The 20,116-nt window shown below is 42.7% G+C and overlaps 1 protein-coding gene across 3 annotated transcripts; it reads right to left on the bottom strand.

Moving 5' to 3' along the window:
- Window positions 1–9,079: 9,079 nt before the first annotated feature.
- Window positions 9,080–18,499, bottom strand: LOC115192198 (paired mesoderm homeobox protein 1). 3 transcript variants are annotated; one of them, XM_029750424.1, is made up of 5 exons: window positions 17,580–18,499; window positions 13,958–14,133; window positions 12,583–12,764; window positions 10,427–10,492; window positions 9,080–10,149 (listed from the first exon to the last, which is right to left on the bottom strand). In XM_029750424.1, the coding sequence occupies exons 1-5, from the start codon at window positions 17,824–17,826 to the stop codon at window positions 10,017–10,019; spliced, it is 804 nt and encodes a 267-aa protein (XP_029606284.1). In that variant the 5' UTR covers window positions 17,827–18,499; the 3' UTR covers window positions 9,080–10,016. The 3 variants fall into 3 exon arrangements, with proteins under 3 accessions (XP_029606284.1, XP_029606282.1, XP_029606283.1); XM_029750423.1 differs by having other exon boundaries at window positions 9,971–10,149; window positions 10,431–10,492; window positions 17,580–18,496; XM_029750422.1 differs by lacking the exon at window positions 10,427–10,492 and having other exon boundaries at window positions 17,580–18,496.
- Window positions 18,500–20,116: the final 1,617 nt, after the last annotated feature.

The raw sequence follows: 20,116 nt of genomic DNA, 5'->3' as shown, positions 1-20,116 counted from the left end.
AGAGCTCCATTTTTATGGAATGGTCTGCCTACCCATGTGAGAGACGCAGACTCAGTCTCAACCTTTAAGTCTTTACTGAAGACTTATCTCTTCAGTAGGTCCTATGATTAAGTATAGTCTGGCCCAGGAGTGTGAAGGTGAACGGAAAGGCTGGAGCAACGAACCGCCCTTGCTGTCTCTGCCTTGTCGGTTCCCCTCTTCCCACTGGGATTCTCTGCCTCTAACCCTTTTACAGGGGCTGAGTCACTGACTTACTGGTGTTCTTCCATGCCGTCCATGGGAGGGGTGCGTCACTTGAGTAGGTTGAGCCACTGACGTGGTCTTCCTGTCTGGGTTGGCGCCCCCCCTTGGGTTGTGCCGTGGCGGAGATCTTTGTGGGCTATACTCGGCCTTGTCTTCGGACGGTAAGTTGGTGGTTGTAGATATCCCTCTAGTGGTGTGGGGGCTGTGCTTTGGCAAAGTGGGTGGGGTTATATCCTGCCTGTTTGGCCCTGTCCGGGGGTATCATCGGATGGGGCCACAGTGTCTTCTGATCCCTCCTGTCTCAGCCTCCAGTATTTATGCTGCAGTAGTTTATGTGTCGGGGGGCTAGGGTCAGTCTGTTACATCTGGAGTATTCTCTTGTCTTATCCGGTGTCCTGTGTGAATGTAAATATGCTCTCTCTAATTCTCTCTTTCTCTCTTTCTTTCTTTCTCTCGGAGGACCTGAGCCCTAGGACCATGCCTCAGGACTACCTGGCATGATGACTCCTTGCTGTCCCCAGTCCACCTGGCCATGCTGCTGCTCCAGTTTCAACTGTTCTGCCTGCGGCTACAGAACCCTGACCTGTTCACCGGACGTGCTTGTTGCACCCTCGACAATTACTATGATTATTATTATTTGACCATGCTGGTCATTTACGAACATTTTAACATCTTGACCATGTTCTGTTATAATATCCACCCGGCACAGCCAGAAGAGGACTGGCCACCCCTCATAGCCTGGTTCCTCTCTAGGTTTCTTCCTAGGTTTTTGGCCTTTCTCAGGAGTTTTTCCTAGGGAGTTTTTCCCAGCCACCGTGCTTCTTTCACATGCATTGCTTGCTGTTTGGGGTTTTAGGCTGGGTTTCTGTACAGCACTTTGAGATTTCAGCTGATGTACGAAGGGCTATATAAATAAATTTGATTTGATTTGATTTGATGTGGTGTACTCCTCAATGCCATCGGAAGAATCCCGGAACATGTTCCAGTCTGTACTAGCAAAACAGTCCTCTAGCTTAGCATCTGCGTCATCTGACCACTTCCGTATTGAGCAAGTCACTGGTACTTCCTGCTTTAGTTTTTGCTTGTAAGCAGGAATCAGGAGGATAGACTTATGGTTAGATTTGCCAAACAGAGGGTGAGGGAGAGCTTTGTACGCGTCTCTGTGTGTAGAGTAAAGGTGGTACAGAGTTTTTTTCCCTCTGGTTGCACATTTAACATGCTGGTAGAAATTTGTTGAAACGGATTTAAGTTTCCCTGCATTAAAGTCCCCGGCCACTAGGAGCACCGCCTCTGGATGAGCATTTTCTTGTTTGTATGGCCTTATACAGCTCTTTGAGTGCGGTCTTAGTGCCAGCATCGGTTTGTGGTGGTAAATAGATAGCGTAGAAAAATATAGATGAAAACTCTCTTGGTAAATGGTCTACAGCTTATCATGAGATACTCTACTTTAGGCGAGCAAAACCTAGAAAATTCCTTAATATTTGATTTCACGCACTAGCTGTTATTTACAAATAGGCACAGACCGCCACCCCTTGTCTTACCGGAGGCAGCTGTTCTATCTTGCCGATGCACCGAAAATCCAGCCGGCTGTATGTTATCCATGTTGTTGTTCAGCCACGACTCGGTGAAACATAAGATATTACAGTTTTTAATGTTCCGTTGGTAGGATAGTCTTGATCAGAGCTCATCCATTTTATTATCCAATGATTGCACATTGGCCAATAGGACTGATTGTAGAGGCGGATTACGCACTCACAGTCAGATCCTTACAAGGCACCCCGACCTATAGTGAGGGAAAAAAGTATTTGATCCCCTGCTGATTTTGTACGTTTGCCCACTGACAAAGAAATGATCAGTCTATAATTTTAATGGTAGGTTTATTTGAACAGTGAGAGACAGAATAACAACAAATAAATCCAGAAAAATGCATGTCAAAAATGTTAGAAATTGATTTGCATTTTAATGAGGGAAATAAGTATTTGACCCCTCTTAAAGGGAGTGCTCCTAATCTCAGTTTGTTACCTGTATAAAAGACACCTGTCCACAGAAGCAATCAATCAATCAAATTCCAAACTCTCCACCATGGCCAAGACCAAAGAGCTCTCCAAGGATGTCAGGGACAAGATTGTAGACCTACACAAGGCTGGAATGGGCTACAAGACCATCGCCAAGCAGCTTGGTGAGAAGGTGACAACAGTTGGTGCGATTATTCGCAAATGGAAGAAACACAAAAGAACTGTCAATCTCCCTCGGGCTGGGGCTCCATGCAAGATCTCACCTCGTGGAGTTGCAATGATCATGAGAACGGTGAGGAATCAGCCCAGAACTACACGGGAGGATCTTGTCAATGATCTCAAGGCAGCTGGGACCATAGTCACCAAGAAAACAATTGGTAACACACTACGCCGTGAAGGACTGAAATCCTGCAGCGGCCGCAAGGTCCCCCTGCTCAAGAAAGCACATATACATGCCCGTCTGAAGTTTGCCAATGAACATCTGAATGATTCAGAGGACAACTGTTAAATGTAAACTGGGTGAAAGTGTTGTGGTCAGATGAGACCAAAATGGAGCTCTTTGGCATCAACTCAACTCGCCGTGTTTGGAGGAGGAGGAATGCTGCCTATGACCCAAAGAACACCATCTCCACCATCAAACATGGAGGAAACATTATGCTTTGGGGGTGTTTTTCTGCTAAGGGGACAGGACAACTTCACCGCATCAAAGAGACGATGGACGGGGCCATGTACCGTCAAATCTTGGGGGAGAACCTCCTTCCCTCAGCCAGGGCATTGAAAATTGGTTGTGGATGGGTATTCCAGCATGACAATGACCCAAAACACACGACCAAGGCAACAAAGGAGTGGCTCAAGAAGAAGCACATTAAGGTCCTGGAGTGGCCTAGCCAGTCTCCAGACCTTAATCCCATAGAAAATCTGTGGAGGGAGCTGAAGGTTCGAGTTGCCAAACGTCAGCCTCGAAACCTTAATGACTTGGAGAAGATCTGCAAAGAGGAGTGTGACAAAATCCCTCCTGAGATGTGTGTAAACCTGGTGGCCAACTACAAGAAACGTCTGACCTCTGTGATTGCCAGCAAGGGTTTTGCCACCAAGTACTAAGTCATGTTTTGCAGAGGGGTCAAATACTTATTTCCCTCATTAAAATGCAAATCAATTTCTAACATTTTTTAAATGCGTTTTTCTGGATTTTTTTGTTGTTATTCTGTCTCTCACTGTTCAAATAAACCTACCATTAAAATTATAGACTGATCATTTCTTTGTCAGTGGGCAAACGTACAAAATCAGATACAAAATCAGATACTTTTTCATCAAATACTTTTTTCCCTCACTGTACGTCCAGACATCTCCGTCTCTTCTTCATGCGATTGATGAGGATTTGGGCTTTGTCGGGTGTCTGAAGTAAATCCTTCACGTCCGACTCATTAAAGAAAAAAATATTTGTCCAGTATGAGGTGTGTAATCGCTGTCCTGATATTCAGAAGCTCTTTTCAGTCATAAGAGACGGTGGCAGAAACATTATGTACAAAATAAGTTACAAATAACGCGAATAAACACACACAATAACACAATTGGTAAGGAGCCTGAAAAATAGCTGCCATCTCCTCTGGCACCATCTGCATCTGGACAGTAGTCCAGGTGTGATAAAACTTGTAGGACTGTAGGACTTGTTTCGCTGATCGTGATGTCAAGAAAGCAGAGCAGTGCTTTATCACGGACATAACTCTCCCAATCTTAGCTACCATTGCATCAATATGTTTTGACCATGTCAGTTTACAATCTAGAGGCAATATTTGTGTACCTATTTAGGGATACATCACCATGAGGAGATTGACATTCATATCCATAATTATGTATTTCTGTGTAGTACAGATCAGGAACCCATAATGAAATTCCATTACTGCAATTCCTTACCAGGTGTAAATCCACTTCACTTACTGTTGTTCAATAACCAAATAAATGTTTTCAAAGTCAAGGTGCCATGTCATAGCTGACAATCTTTCTGCAGACATCTTTAAATTTTAAGTCGTAGCAGATATATAACAGAGTTTTTGGAAAACGTGGTCACATAAACTGAGGTAGATTATACCGAAATTCTCTTACCAAACTTTACATCTGCACAGTCCTTCCAGTAAATGTTTTCCTGCAAAAATGTTCAGTGTAAATTCAGTGTAAATAATTTGGTAATGATTAGGCCTACTACAATGTGCAGATAGCTGGCTAGACTACCTTACCTAGCAATCTAAAAAAGTATGTGTTAAAAGTATGTGTTGCAGTGTTAAAGTTAATGTCCTGCAATAAATAAATAAAATAATCCATAGAAAAACTGTTGTAGAAAAAGTGTAGAAAAAAGCATGGCAGTTTTTATTCATTATTTATCTCCCCAATTTAAATCTTGTCTCATCACTGCAACTCCCCAACAGGCTCAGGAGGCGAAGGTCGAGTCATGCGTCCTCTGAAACATGACCTGCCAAACCGCGCTTCTTAACACCTGCCCATTTAACCCGGAAGCCAGCAGCACCAACCTGTTGGAGGAAACACCTTTCAACTGACAACCGAGGACAGCCTGCAGGCGCCTGGCCTGCTACAAGGAGACGCTAAAGCGCGATGAGCCAAGTAAAGTCGCCCCGGCTAAACCCTCCCCTAACCCAGACCAATTGTGCGCCGCCCTATGGGACTCCCGATCATGGCCGGTTGTGACACAGCCCGGGAACAAACCCGGGTCTGTAGTAACGCCTCAAGCACTGCGATGCAGTGCCTTAGACCACAGAGCCACTCAGGAGGCCCAAAGTGTTGCAGTTCTGAAGCACATTTTCTGTAATTCTTAAACGTTTTGCCATAACTTATGCCATGTTCATATGATATCTGTGTGAGAGTGACTAACAAAATCAATGCCCTGCGTGCCGCGTCAGTAATTTGGTAATGATTGGGCCTACTACAATGTGTAGATAGCTGGCTAGACTACCTTACCTAGCAATCTAAAACATGTTAGCTTACGTAGGGTAATTGAGTGACTGACATAAGTGGAAAACTGCTGATGCACTACCAAATCTGTAACTCTTAACAGTAAGTTGAAACCCTGACTGAGTTACTAAAAAAAAGGAGTGTAGGCAGCTCTGCCTTTTTCTACTTCTTCAAAGTTTCCCCTCAACTATAAACTGTTTACACTACAGACATTTTTAATGCCACAGATACTGGACTGTTTTTCAGAAATGTTTCCTTGACAGTTTGCTTGAAATGATGTTCACATCATAGTTAGATCGCTATATAACTTATCCTTTACACAATTCTTCAACCCGAAAAAATAATAATAATAATTACAACTAACTTTCCACAAAGTAAGATGTGTATAATTCATTTTATGAATGTATGTTCAGTACGCATACTGTATGTAGCCTACTGTAACAACATGCTTTCTGTTGGGTGGACTCAGTGGACCTCTTGACCAGCAGTGACATTAATGCACGGAGAGGCAGCAGCCAGCAGAGGGAAGAAGAGAGCTGGTTATTTGGGGAAGATGTCAGGCAGGTGAGGTGAGTTGCTATTGTAGGCCTGTATTACCTGTTGGATCCCGTTCTTTGCAAGATGGCGGCTTGTCACTTAGTAGTTTGTTGAAACCATCACAAACTTTCTAGTAGCTCGTTCATTTACCTGTTGCTGACTAGAGTGGTTGTTAGTTGTTATTTCCCAAGGAATAACCCATCTTCAAGAGAACAATGGCCTAAGAAGCCTAACCATTGTGCTAGGCCCCATTGTGCTAGGCCCCATTGTGCTAGGCCCCATTGTGCTAGGCCCCATTGTGCTAGGCCCATTGTGCTAGGCCCCATTGTGCTAGGCCCCATTGTGCTAGGCCCATTGTGCTAGGCCCCATTGTGCTAGGCCCATTGTGCTAGGCCCCATTGTGCTAGGCCCCATTGTGCTAGGCCCGTATCATGTAGGCCTCCTCTTTCTAGATTCAATCAGAAGAAATCTGACTTTCATCATCAAATCTGATTAGGCTACATGCTTTAGTTATTAGTTATTCATCAGCCGATCAGAAAAATAATATCACTATCTTTGATATTAGATCGGTTTAGTCAACCTTAGAAATCTGAAGTACAAACATTAGTGACCTTGAAAACAAATGTATTTTGGCAGAAGTGTGTCATTTCCGGTGGCGGGAAAATGGCCTATGGAGTAGTAGGTAGATTACAGTGTAGCCTAAATCCATTTTTACAGCATGAATTTAGGATTCATACATCAAAAAATAAAATGTAGGCCTAGGGTTTAGGAAAGATATGCTGCTTGGGTATTTTTGGGGGGTTGTAGGGGTCAGGCAGCTCACTCTCAGCGGTACATGTTCCTCCCCAGCTCCCTGTTCCCGCGCATGATGAAAGCTGCCATGTTCTGAGCCAAACCTGCGCCTGTGTTCCCCTCGGAGTCTCTCGAGCCAAACCTCTCAATCAAATTCTATTCATATTCGTAAACACCCTTCCAGCAGCAAATACTGTAAATAGTTTGGCTGTGCATGGGGAATATGTATTGTACGCAGTGGAAATCTGACTGTGATTATATGGTGACGATGTCTCAGAACACAAGTCATGTCAGTCACCATAATTGTTGTTTTGGTCGGTACCCGGTGGCCTCTCGCGTCTGAGGAAATTAAAATGCAAATTCATCCAGTACCAACCATGCCACAACAGTCGGTTTACACGACCCAAAATGTTTATCTCACAATAATTAGCTTTCTTTGAGAGAAGAAACCATGGGTGTGATCTTTAGGATGTGTTGAAAGAAAATGGACATTTATGTGGCGTTTAGTCTAAATAAGTGTTTTCAGGCCCAGGCTACACACACTAGGCCTAGCGAACCTAAATTGGTTAGATATCCAAACATGGTGAATGAGTATTTATGATTTTAAAATGTACTCATTTTAAAATTCTGATGAACAAATGTGTGACATAGCCTGCCATTAAGTAAATTGAAATGACTCTAAGGTGAATTGATTATGTTCATAATGATACTTGACTGTAGGCTAGGCTTTGTTTATCCTATGGCTGTTACATCTGTATTTTAAGAGAATGTGTAGTTTAACTGACTTAATCACACAAACACTGGATTCTCTCAGTCAACTAGACTCTCCCTGCGTGGAAACTCCACAATTCAGGACATTCTTTTGGTTGTTCACCCGAACCACACACTGTTAACAGCTGTGCCTTATTTCACTCAACCTCTTGAGCTCGGGAGTTTTCTGTGCAAAGCAAAGCCCAATCCAAAACCTCTCATTAATATAAGATCTGTGATCACATGGCAGTGACAGTAGGACAAAGAATGCGGACTGTCATGGGAGGAGACGAGAGGGAAACAGTAAGAGAAGAGGAAACAGAGAGAAGGAGATCGAAAGGACAGAGACAGAAAAGAGAATGATAAATAATAAGAGATAGAAAGTGAAGAAGAGCAGATATAGAGTAATGTATGGAGGTTGAAGTTGATGCTACACCACCTCTCTCTTACTCCCTCTAGCTCTCTCTCTCTCCCTCTTTCTCTCTCTCTCTCTCTCTCTCTCTCTCTCACACACACACACACACAAACACACATACACAGACTGTCTCTCCCCCCTCTCACTGACTGTCTCCTCTGTAATGGGCTCCAGATGTGGAGCTAAGGGGGGAGTGGAGGAGGGAGGAGGGGGGAGCTGCTTGTATGTTATCTGCGCGGGTGTAGAGAGAGACGCCCATCCGAGGGGACGCTGTCAGGCCTGATGGAGTGGCCAGGGCCTGGGGCGAGGGGTGCGGAGGACGAGAGGCGAGGAGGGGTACAGGGGACGGGGGTTAGAGGGGGCTGAACATCTGGAATCACTTCAGGTCAGCCTGGCCTGGCCGTGAAAGGTGAGCCAGGGCGCCACTCTGCTGTACGGACATGCCACGGCCACGCACCCAACACCTAGTACTATCCCATATAGACTACCATACAGAAAACCTCCAAAGTGGATAATGCAGTCAAAAACCAATACAGCCAAAAGCAAACCCGAACACTGCCTGAAAATAATAACTTTCTCATACACACCAAGGTGTAGTAAGGACAAGGTGTAAAAAGACTTGGACCGAACTGCTGAGATGTCAAACATCAGCAGTTTACAACAGGTAATGAAGGGCTAGTGAGTAGAAACACCTCTCGGTGACAGCCGCTGAGCACAACGAGGCCACTGGGCACCCAGTATTAGAGAGAGGATTTCCCTCCTCATAAATATCCGCTTTTTAAAGATGGAATATTTCAGTTTGTAGTAATCAGCACATCGGGAACAGCTTGAGGTTTGGAGAGTACAATTATTCTGAAGCAGAAGTCTGTCTCCAGGTTATAAAACACTTTTAAGAGGACTTGCTCAACTTCCAAAAACCCATTTCCTCTCCAAACAGCCACTACTTCAAAGGTACTATTTCTTATATATATTTTTTAAACAAAGCCAATGTTCGAAATGGTCTCTGTTGCACTGGTCAAATGGAAATTGGACTTGCTGTTACGGTTATTTTAAAGTATGAAGGTTCTCTATGGATAAGTCCTCTTTGGATAAGTCCTCTTTGGATAAGTCCTCTTTGGATAAGTCCTCTCTTGAGTCATAGAAAGATAAAGCTAACCATAGTAAAAAGTTGATCCGATTCACTTTGTTCCCTCAATAGCTCAAAAAACAATGCATTCTGAAAATAACATGATATAATGTTAAATTATTCTAAAAGCGGTCACATCTTTATATCCATTTAAATACTTTATATCTCATGTGGGTATCACGGATGGATAGTGCAACTCTCAAATAGTTTTCAACCCTGTGAGTCTGACACAGTGGCTTTACTTTGCTTGAAATGTATTTTATTCATATATATGATTATCTGTTACAAATAAAGGATATCATACCAAGATTAAGAGAAACTACAGTCTTGGATTCAGAAATAGGTTACATTAGCCTTTCCGGTATAGTGTACCATTACATGAATCAAAATGCGTCGGAAAAAAAAGTTTGCTTGTCAGTGGCATAAAATAGAAAGATACAGTATGTGAAAACTAAAATTCTTTAAATGTATAAATGTTTTTTGCAGGGATAAGTCCTTGTTGTTGTTTGTTGTTGTTGATCAAAACGTTGCTCATCCCATTCTGGTGTTATAATCCTATTGATCAGCTCTATTATAAAAAGACATTCCATTTGAAAAGCAGCCCGTACTGGTGTCTCCTCCTCCACCCCCAGCAAGGCACTGTGGTCTTGAACGTGAGTCAAACTATAGACGGACACTGACAGTCTGACAATCAGATTTATTTTGTCAGGGTCTGAGAGAACACCTCTCCATTGATATCTTTGGAAATTAGCCTTTCATTCAGTCAACACCAAATTGAAAGAAATAATAAAAACTACTAAAGCGTCCAGTCTCGGTCTCGATGTCTTTGGTATCATTGGAAGGTACAGACAGCGACATTTCAGCGATGCTCAGGACAGGAGAGAGGCAGCTCACAGAAACAGCCTCTCAGATTTCCCCCGCGTCACTTGCTTTCTCATCTGATGCTTCAAGGTATGAGGACAGTATAGGAAGCACGTCCATCACTATAGCGACGAAGTTCTGGAGCGAGAGGAGACTTCAAGCTAAAATTCCATGGAGGGTGGTCAGATCTTGATCATCCCTGTGGGGGCCAGGCTGGGGTCTGACTGTCTTTCTGTGTGGGACAGACGTGAGAGAGAGAGTCCCTGCTCCTGCCCCCAGCCCCACCGCGAAGCACTCTCTCCCCCCTCTCTCCTCAGTTAACCGTGGGCACCTGGTTCAAGCTGTACTCCTTGGCTTTGAGCCGCAGGTTGGCGATGCTGTTAGCCATGTTCATTCCCTGGGATGTATTGGGGTTGGAACATGTGGGGGGGTAGGTTGCCATGGTACTGGAGGAGAGAACGGAACAGAGGGAAAAGGTCAGCTAGAACTGTAACCAGCGGCGATCGAGCCAACATAGCAGTATGAGTTCAACTAGAATAGCAATGATATTAACATCACAAAACTCATAATGAGGAAAAACATTAAATGTGTTTAATTGTTCATGGCTGTGAAAGTCAAGATTTTGGTAGTCTTTTTAATGATGGCAATGTTTTAAAAAATATCAAGACTACAAGCCAAAAACTAAAAAAGAAAGGAACCACATGTAGTAAAGTGAAAGAGTACTTGCTTTCTGAGGGCAGCATTTTCTGTGGTACTCGCATTGGCCCTCCCTCCGGCATTGGGTACCAGCTTAATAAGAATATATAAATGGTGTTTAAATGTATGTGTTAGCACGACCACATTAGTGTGATATTATTCACTGGTATTATTTCTGGTCATGTGACTATCCACTAGTGCATACAGCCAGGCCAGAAAAGTGTTCCCCACTGAGGTCCAATTGGAGAATGGAGCTTTTGGCTGTAGCAACCGGGTCAAACCTTTTATACTGAGTTTCATAAGGGGGGATTACTGTAAATCACAACCAATGTAACCAGAGTCACAAAAAATCCTGCCCAGTGGAGCCTGCTGTTGCTCTAATGTTCATTATTTGGTTTTGTATTGCAGAGAAGGTCGCAAGGGTCAACAGTGGATTTAATACAGTTTGTTTTCAGATTATCACCTCCTCATGAGGGTCATTGGATCTCGCCCCATCCCTTCTGTTAAGAAGAATTGAGAGCAGGAAGAAAAAGAAAGAGAGAGAGACTGACCTTTTTACAGATACACTATAGATCTAGGAATAGGACTAGATCTATATTGTGCAATGTCACCATAGATTATACAAAACATTCATGCATAATGGTTTGGAAATATAGGTCTCCGACTGCAACTGCCATGGACAGGGTATCATTAAAGTACACTACCATTCAAAGGTTTGGGCTCACTTAAAAATGTCCTTGTTATTTTTAAAGAAAAGCATTTTCGTTGTGTTAGCTAATCCATGTTTATCATTTTAAAAGGCTAATTGATCATTAGAAAACCCTTTTGCAATTATTTTAGCACAGCTGAAAACTGTTGTTCTGATTAAAAGAAGCAATAAAACTGGCCTTCTTTAGACTAGCTAAGTATCTGGAACATCAGCATTTGTGGGTTCGATTACAGGCTCAAAATGGCCAGAAACAAAGGACTTTCTCCTGAAACTCGTCAGTCTATTCTTGTTCTGAGAAATGAAGGCTATTCAATGCGAGAAATTGCCAAGAAACTGAAGATCTCGTACAACGCTGTGTACTACTCCCTTCACAGAACAGCGCAAACTGGCTCTAACCAGAATAGCAAGAGGAGTGGGAGGGCCCCGGTGCACAACTGAGCAAGAGGATAAGTATATTAGGGTGTCTAGTTTAAGAAACAGACGCCTCACAAGTCCTCAACTGGCAGCTTCATTAAATAGTACCCGCAAAACACCAGTCTCAACGTCAACAGTGAAGAGGTGACTCCGGGATGCTGGCCTTCTAGGCAGAGTTGCAAAGAAAAAGCCATATCTCAGACTGGCCCATAAAAAGAAAAGATTAAGATTGGCAAAAGAAAACAGACACTGGACAGAGGAACTCTACAATACTAATTTACAACATTAACAATGTCTACACTGTATTTCTGATCAATTTGATGTTATTTTAATGGACAAAAAATGTGCTTTTCCTTAAAAAACAAGGACATTTTTAAGTGACCCCGATCTTTTGAACGGTAGTGTATATGGAAAGTCCTTGGAGAGAGTGTAGAACTGGAGAAAATAAAACGAGAGAGTGAGGAGAGGGGAGAGAGAGACAGAGAGAGAGAGGAAAGAGAGAGAGATAAAGAGAGGGAGGGTCTGACTGAATTTTATCACTGAAGCTTTGATAAACAAGGCCATGCTTTTCTAACATTACTTATAGCACAAATTCCCAAAACTAAACACACTATAAACTAAACCTGACTATTGTTTATCAAAGCCAAGGTTGAATACAGTGACAGTTTCCTTGGATCCAGGTGGCAAGCGGACCAAAAGAGGGATCTATAGGGGTTAGCGTGAATATGAGGAGTATGTACAGGTGACATGAGGAAGTGGAGGAGGAGGAGGTGGAGGAGGTGAGATGTAAAGGGAGGAAATGAAACAACAGACAGCAGTGGGGTATTATGGAAGGGAGATGGGGCTGGAGGTTAAGGGGTGGTGGGGTGTTAGTGAGGGGAAAGAGGGTTGGAGGTTATGGATGGTGGGGTGTTATGGAGGGTTTGGGATTGGAGGTTAGGGTGGTGTTTAGGAAGGGGTGGTAAGGTTAGATGTGATTATTGCTAGAGGAATGGGTGGGTAGAGTGAGAGAGGGAGCCTGAGGACGCAGGGGAGTCAGGACAGGGGCAAGAGGGTCTACCTGTAAGGAGAGGCACTACCCCATGACAGGTAATCGTTTGGGCGGGGGGCAGGGCGGGGTACGATGGGCTGCTCTACGGCCGTGACGTCCCCGGAGTAGGACTTGAGGAGCGAGGCGTTCTTGCTGGCCAACATGGCGCGCTCATTCCGACGGAATTTTGCCCTTCTATTCTGAAACCACACCTGGAGGAAAAACAGCAGAACGTGAGAGAACATTCTCATTCAAGGAATTAACATACACTGGACCCTCGAATGAAAGCAGTCCAATTGATAATGACAATAATTATATACGTATAAATAAATAAACAGTAAATAAACATATTTGAATACCTTTTATAAATCCTTTACAATATACATCTACGTAAATTATCACTCATATCTTTATACAGTATTTTAGAACTTATATCATATCTAGCTCCTAAATGTAATGATATTAACTACTTCTCCATGACATCCATGTTTTACATTTTTACAATGTGTAAAATAGGTTTACATGCATGTTTGAACGGGCAATTCTTCAAACCTTTGTTCATATCTGTAGATACTGTAACATAACATAGCCGTATCACTCAGCGTGATGACCAAACACTGTCCCTTCAACAACCAAACTTCCTCACAGTGCTTCGAGCCTGTGGTACTCGACCACACACACTCACACGTTTTGTTCTTCACGCCCGCGCGCAAACACACACACACACACACACACACACGTACGTCTCCTTTATTAGTAGATCAAGGGCCTGACTGGGACTACTAATAATGGTGTTCCACACTCTGAAATCAAATCCATTATTTAACGCTTTGGGAGCGATGAGGCTCTTGGAGACACAGCGTCCACTTACGCACTACTTCAGGAATGAGCCCAAAGTCTCTTTTATCAAAGGATTTCTGCATCTCACTCTGGTACGCATTAATCGCAGATGTGTTTGCTCTCTCTCCTTTCTCCTTCTCTCTCTCTCTCTCTGTCTCTCTCTCTCTCTCTCTCTCTCACAAACACACACACATACACAACTGTACCATCAAGATCTACCCGAGACGATTGAAGAATGTATAGATATTGTACATTATCTGGTCCAATTTACATAAATAGCCTACAAGGTCCTATTGGTCCTATTAGTTTCCATAATGAGAGTCTAAGTGACTGGGGATCACCTATTAGGATTATGCTGAGGAGTCTTTCTTATGATGAGATAACATAAGGACCCACAGTCACCTGGCGCTGTTAGGATTACAGTGTTGGCTACTGGGGGGGTCCTCTGTGGCTCAGTTGGTAGAGCATGGTACTTGCAACACCAAAGTTGTGGGTTCTATCCCTGATGGGTCCACCCGTACAAAAAATGCATGCGCGCATACAAAATCGCTTACTATCGTCCTACCTGCACCCGTGCCTCTGTGAGGTTGACCCTGCGTGCCAGGTCCTCTCTGACGAAGGCATCAGGGTAGTGTGTCCTCTCAAACACCCTCTCCAAAGCCTGCAATTGGCTGCTGTTGAATGTAGTTCTGTTCCTTCTCTGTTTCCTCTTTTTCTTCTCCTCCGCATTCAGCTGCTCATCTACAACACAACAACAACAACAACAACATTGTCAGATGCAGGAAATAAGAGAAGAACTGTAGACATCTGCCTTTGCACTGGCACGAGATTAACTATAATCTAACTATAGAGACGAAAGTAAATGTCCGCTCACTGTTTGCTGCCTGCTCCGAATATGTATTTTTTTTTACCCCAAATTGGATTATTGAATTTATACACATACATGTTCACATAGACAAGCACACTACCATGTTTTGACTATGATTGTTTTTAGTGTGTGAAAACTCTATTTGAGAGGTCCACAATGTGTGTTTTGTTCTGTACTTTGTATTGTAAATGATTGCGTCATTGTTGAGGGACACTTTAATAAATGTCTCTAAGTCTAACTCTACTAGGATAGAGATACACTGTGTATAATATACGCAATACAGGCACACACAGGCTTACAGTACACATAAACACATTTCTTGTCAAGATCACCATATTGCCATCAAGTGTGTCCACTGTGTGCTGTTTTCTACAACTCTTGTGGCGACATGCTCGGTTTGTTGTCATCATATAGTGTAATGAGAGAAGGAGAGAAAAGGCTTTTCTTGTAAATCAGAAACTATATCTGCTTTACTTCTCTTCTCAGAGGATGTATGAGCCGACTTCTTCTATGATCTTATTGTGTTAAGCATTACAGACATTTCTACTGTTGCTACAGTCATGTGTTAATAAAAAGTAAGCCCACACATCCCTTTTGCAGGATAGTTGCAATTTCATACAGAAGGACAAAAATGTACTGTCCCCACAATACATGGAGGTGATTTTTGCCCATCCATTGTAGAGGAAGAGCATGGTGAATGTGCCATTATTTAAGCCTTTCTGAATGCACGGAACAGCCGCCCTAGTGTATCATCGAAGGCCTAATCTCATAGCAATAATCATTTTGTTGCAAAGTAACAACGCACACACATTTGCACTTTTACAAGTGCATTGTGTATGCCCATTGTGTGAAACAGAATATAGTATAGTTTGGACTATTTTACCAATCACATTATCTCATCTAAAGTTCGGTTTTGATGTGCATAACAAGAATGCATGCTAGCCCATAGCGCAGTCCTAAAATAAAAGATTAAATCCGTATCTTATCCATTTCCACATTTTATATACATATACATATGTTTAATATCAGGAATATACAAATATTAAGAATATAAACGGACAGACGGATAATACAAAAACAGATTGCGCACTGTCCATCCACATTGAGAACACAATTCCAGTGCTAATTCGCGTGTCTTAACCATAGGATATTATTCATCTGTAACCAAATTTTGAATGTTGTAAAGTTGCAATGCACTCATGTAAATTTGGTATTTCGTTGTACACTAATAATGAAAGAAGAAAAACTGCCAAGTCAAAAGGGGATCGCAGCAGACCACATTACAGGACTTACATGCTAGTTGTGTTATTATTGTGTAATTAATAAGAATTATATGTATACTATTGTAACGGGCTTGGAAAATGGCCTTCAAAAATAAATATTTATAAATTTAGCACGGAAAAATGTAATATACACTATTTTCACAACACAACATCTGCTATAATATTATAATCATAATATTTGTTTTTGGTTACAATTTTGTGTCTTTTTTTCGTTGCCAAAAAGGCTAATGTGTCATTTCGATATTAACTTAAAACATTAGGCCTAAATGAAAATCACTAGGCTAATTCTGCACTAGGAAAAAATGTTTGTCCCTGGTACAGGAATTAATTTAAAACATGTTTTTATTATGGGAAGGCTTAAGACATAATCATCTGAACACATTCGGCCAAAAGTGCAGTTATTGTTTTCTTACTAAAAAATTATGAGATACTTCACTGGAGGCTGACCTAGCACACTTCCAACAAAGCTTTTAGGTGGTAAATGGAGTGACAACCATTGCATTAAAGCGAATGATTATAAATCATGTGGATTTAAGCCTAAACCAAATTATAATAGTCTCGAGCCTACTGCGAGGTGACCCCATGCAAAATTCGTTTTGGGAATCGGTTAAAGCTCGTGTGAAAATGCTCGTAATATATTTTCAAAGTGAGAGAATTCACTACAATGATATATTTATTGGCTTTGCTTGATCGTAATTATCCAAGCTACGTGCACCTCCTAATATCACAACACGGGTATTGTTTGTTTTAGATGAATGTGTTTAAGAATTCCAAACATAACACAAACATACAACGTGATTATGGAACATATTTATTCTTGACAAGCAGATCAAATGAGGTTTTGTTAATCGAACCCGTAATTGTCAGAGCCGTGTCTAGCAGACAGATCAGATAATTATGACAAAATGATTAGGTGTAAATATTCTGAAGTTGTTTGACAAGCGAAATAGCTTTGAATGAACGACATCACCTAGCGCCTTCCCTTACCCATGTTTCTCACACACCTCTCCTCGAGGTCTGATTTACCCATATAATAACAATAACAGTCATTAAACCCTAACGTTTCTGTCAACCTCTCCAAATGTCTCTGGATATGAGGGCGTATCACCCGGGACCTGACTGGTTTATTTACTCTCTCAACGGCATGACTGAGTGGGAAAGCACCACTGTGCTATTTTGCTTTTACTGGGGTGTATTCAAGTTTACTTCAGTCTCATCAATCGCCCTTTTAAAAGAGTCATAGACAAACCATTTTAAGTAATCTAGGCAGTTGTGAACGGCTCAATAGTAGTGGTTTGATTTATTATTGTAAAGCTTGACTTATTTTACTGACCATATCCACCAACATTGCCATACTTCGTTGACATCAAAGTGTCAATGGTAAATGAATGGCCATTTTTAGTGTAGCCGTCAGAAATGATATATTACCACGAGTCACGAAGGATTGCTTCCATGCGCGCGGTAGGCTGGACAAGCCTGGACAAGACTAAATGAAAATAAATTAAAGTAGCTTCCAGTAGTCTATGTGATGGTCATACAATTCGTGGCTCCAAAGAGTCCCACTTAAATTACAGATGGCGCACACCAAAATGGGTTCAACCATCAAACAATGCGGATTATTTTGCGAATTAAACCCCTCTCAAAATGGGTTTATATACACTATATAGACCTACACTCTTAGAAAAAAAGGTGCTATCTAGAGCAGAAAATGAGTCTTCGGTTATCCCCATAGGATAAGCTTTTGAAGAACCCTTTTGGTTCCAGGAAGAACCCTATTGGGATTCATGTAGAACCCTTTCCCCAGAGGGTTCTGTATGGAACCTAAACAGTTCTACCTGGAACCAAAAAGGGTTCTACCTGGAACTGAAAAGGGTTCTCCTATGGGAACAGCCTAAGATCCCTTTTGGAACCCTTTTTTCAAGAGTGTAGCCTGCATTTGCTAATGTAGCCTAGAAAATCTATTTCTGCGTTAAGGTGTTGATGACAACCTCAGTCCCGAGTGTATAGGCTGCACTTGGAGTGCACTTTGCACTTACTCTCCTGCTGAGTGGTGTCGCTTCCACTGGTCAGCCCAGGGGACTCCAGCATATTCCTCCCCGCCTCACCGACACTCTCGTCCGCCTGGGTCCCAACCCTTTCTCCGGCCTCCTCCAGGTCCAACAGGTGGCTCACGGAGAAGTTCTTTTTGGCTTGAAGGTTTTCCAGATTGGATGTAATCGAACTCTCCAAACGATTTGATATCGTTGCTTGCCTGTCCATTCCATGTGCATAGCTGGAAGTCATGACGCAAATAGGATGCAGTAGAAGAAAAAAAACTGAGCAATAATAATAAGCGAGCCAAATTGATCCCAGAACTCACGAACAGGAACAGCGCCTCCAAACCAACAGAGAAACCTACGTTTTCCAAGCAAAGCAAAGTTGCGGCTCACATCCAGGCGGAACAGTAGTGGTAAACCAAACTTCTACAGACAGAAGAGAAAAGCTTTTCTCCTCGTTTGTTTCCCGGGATCACAAATCTCTACGCATCTGGCCCATCCATACACGCGCATAAACAACAAATATAGGTCACCATATAAAAGCACAGCATCCTGCAGCTGGGTTTTCAAGAAGTACTCTTAAAAAGTCCTGTCCCACTTCCCACTCCTGTTGACTCACGGTCGCAACTGACTGAGTTTAGTAGAAAGTGCTGATGGTGAACAGATGCGCTCGTGTGTGCGTAAAGCTGGCTCAGCTCAGCTATGGCACTGAGAGGCTGGACGCCGCCGCCTTTCTTGGAGCTATTGCTTTTTCTCAGTGAGAATCAGTCGACATTCTCTCTCTCTCTTGCTCCCCCCCTCTCTCTTTCCCTCTCTCTCGTTCTCGCTGCTTCTCTCTCGCCCTGCAACTTCAAACGAGCCTCACGCTGGCACGCTGCGGATGCTGCCTGTACCAGCCGGGGAGTAAATGAAACGCTGAGACCCCTGGGAGGGTATATGGACCCTAATAGGAACCCGTAATTACGTGGCGATGCCTTTGTGCTGTTTCTGACGTTTCACAGACCCCCTCTCTATTCTCCCGTCCTCCTAATGCTCTGCCCTCCACTTCAGCAGCACACACCACACCAACAACATATCCACCACCCAGAACCCACTGATTAAGGCTTTTAACGAACCTTTGGCAACCTTAACCAAACCCTTAATTGGAACCAGCGGCGCGAAGAGCCCCGCGAGCTCTGTAGGGGAGGCGTAATTATCCAACAGTGCGATGATAGAGCCAGTAAAGAGATATTAACTGTCGGGGTACTCGGCCCCAGACCAAATCACTATTACTGCACGGGATTCAGCCGTGGCCCATGCCTCCATTTTCCTCAGATATGTGGACATTGAAGGATAGGTCATACTGTAAATGCTATGTTTGATAAAAGCTTCAAGAAGAGACATTGACAAGACATTCGTCTGCCCGTTGCAGCTATTACACGGATGGCTACAATAGGTAAAGTTCAACATAAAACAATGTCAACCAATATATTATTATTAATCAACTGTGATGATGCCATTATTGTCATAGCTTAGCTAAGTGTCCCCCTGGCACTCAATGGTACAACCAAAACCAACCCCCAGACATTCTATTAGGCTACACAGGCCGTTGTCTGACAAACATATATTTGTTAGAGTTTGGGTTTAGAATTGGGGTCTCATTTTGTGCACGCTCTGAGTGGGGGTCTTGACAGGGGGGCTAGGGGTGGGATGTAGGAATGAAGGAGGAATGGGGAGTGGGGGGAGGGGTGTCCATGTGTTTGGATGGGAGCTAGGAGTAGACTATATAGGCTCCAAGCTGCTATAGACATCCCAGCTTCCATCCCCTGATCTGGGAAAAGAACACTTGATGCCATCAAAGACATGCAATTGAATCCAGATGTGCTGCTTTAGTTCTTTCCATGTATTTAATTTAATGAAGGCGCGAGGATAAAGTAGACTTTTTCATCATTAGTTTCCCCTCCAGATTCTCTTTTCCTGGCTACACGTCCATGCTGGTGCCAGCGTAAAAAGCCTCCCCAAAAGTCTCGGCCTAAACCTCTTCTCTTCTTAAAGTTCCATATACTATTTTCACTCCAGCTTTAAAAAATATTATACGAGAAAGCTAGAAGCCTATCATTCGTGTTGGTCTGACCAAAAAGTCAATGTAACTCCATGAAATGTGCCATCCTATAGGAGTGACCTGACCTTTGAATCAACATTGTTTCCACGTCATTTCAACCCCAAAATCAATGTGATGACGTTGAATCAGTGGGATACTGATTGGATTGGCAAAAAGTCATCAAAGTAAGGGCATTTCGTATTTTTTCACTCACATTTTAATCTAAGTCCAATGGCTTGTTGAAATGTTTTGTTGAATTTCACGTTGCATTTACGTTAGTTGACAACTCAACCAAATGTAAATCAAAACTCAACATTGATCTAACGTCTACTCCCACTGGACATAGACATTAGTTCAATGTTGAGTTTTGATTTACAACTAAGGAGTTGTTCACTTGTTTTTTTATTCATCCCCAGATGGAATACTCATATGTATGCCTTGTTTATCGTGGCACATG

This window comes from Salmo trutta, chromosome 4, assembly GCF_901001165.1.
Source record: "Salmo trutta chromosome 4, fSalTru1.1, whole genome shotgun sequence".
Lineage (NCBI taxonomy): Eukaryota > Metazoa > Chordata > Actinopteri > Salmoniformes > Salmonidae > Salmo > Salmo trutta.
The sequence above is the reverse complement of the archived record's forward strand: the minus strand, read 5'-3'. Positions and strand labels throughout refer to the sequence as shown.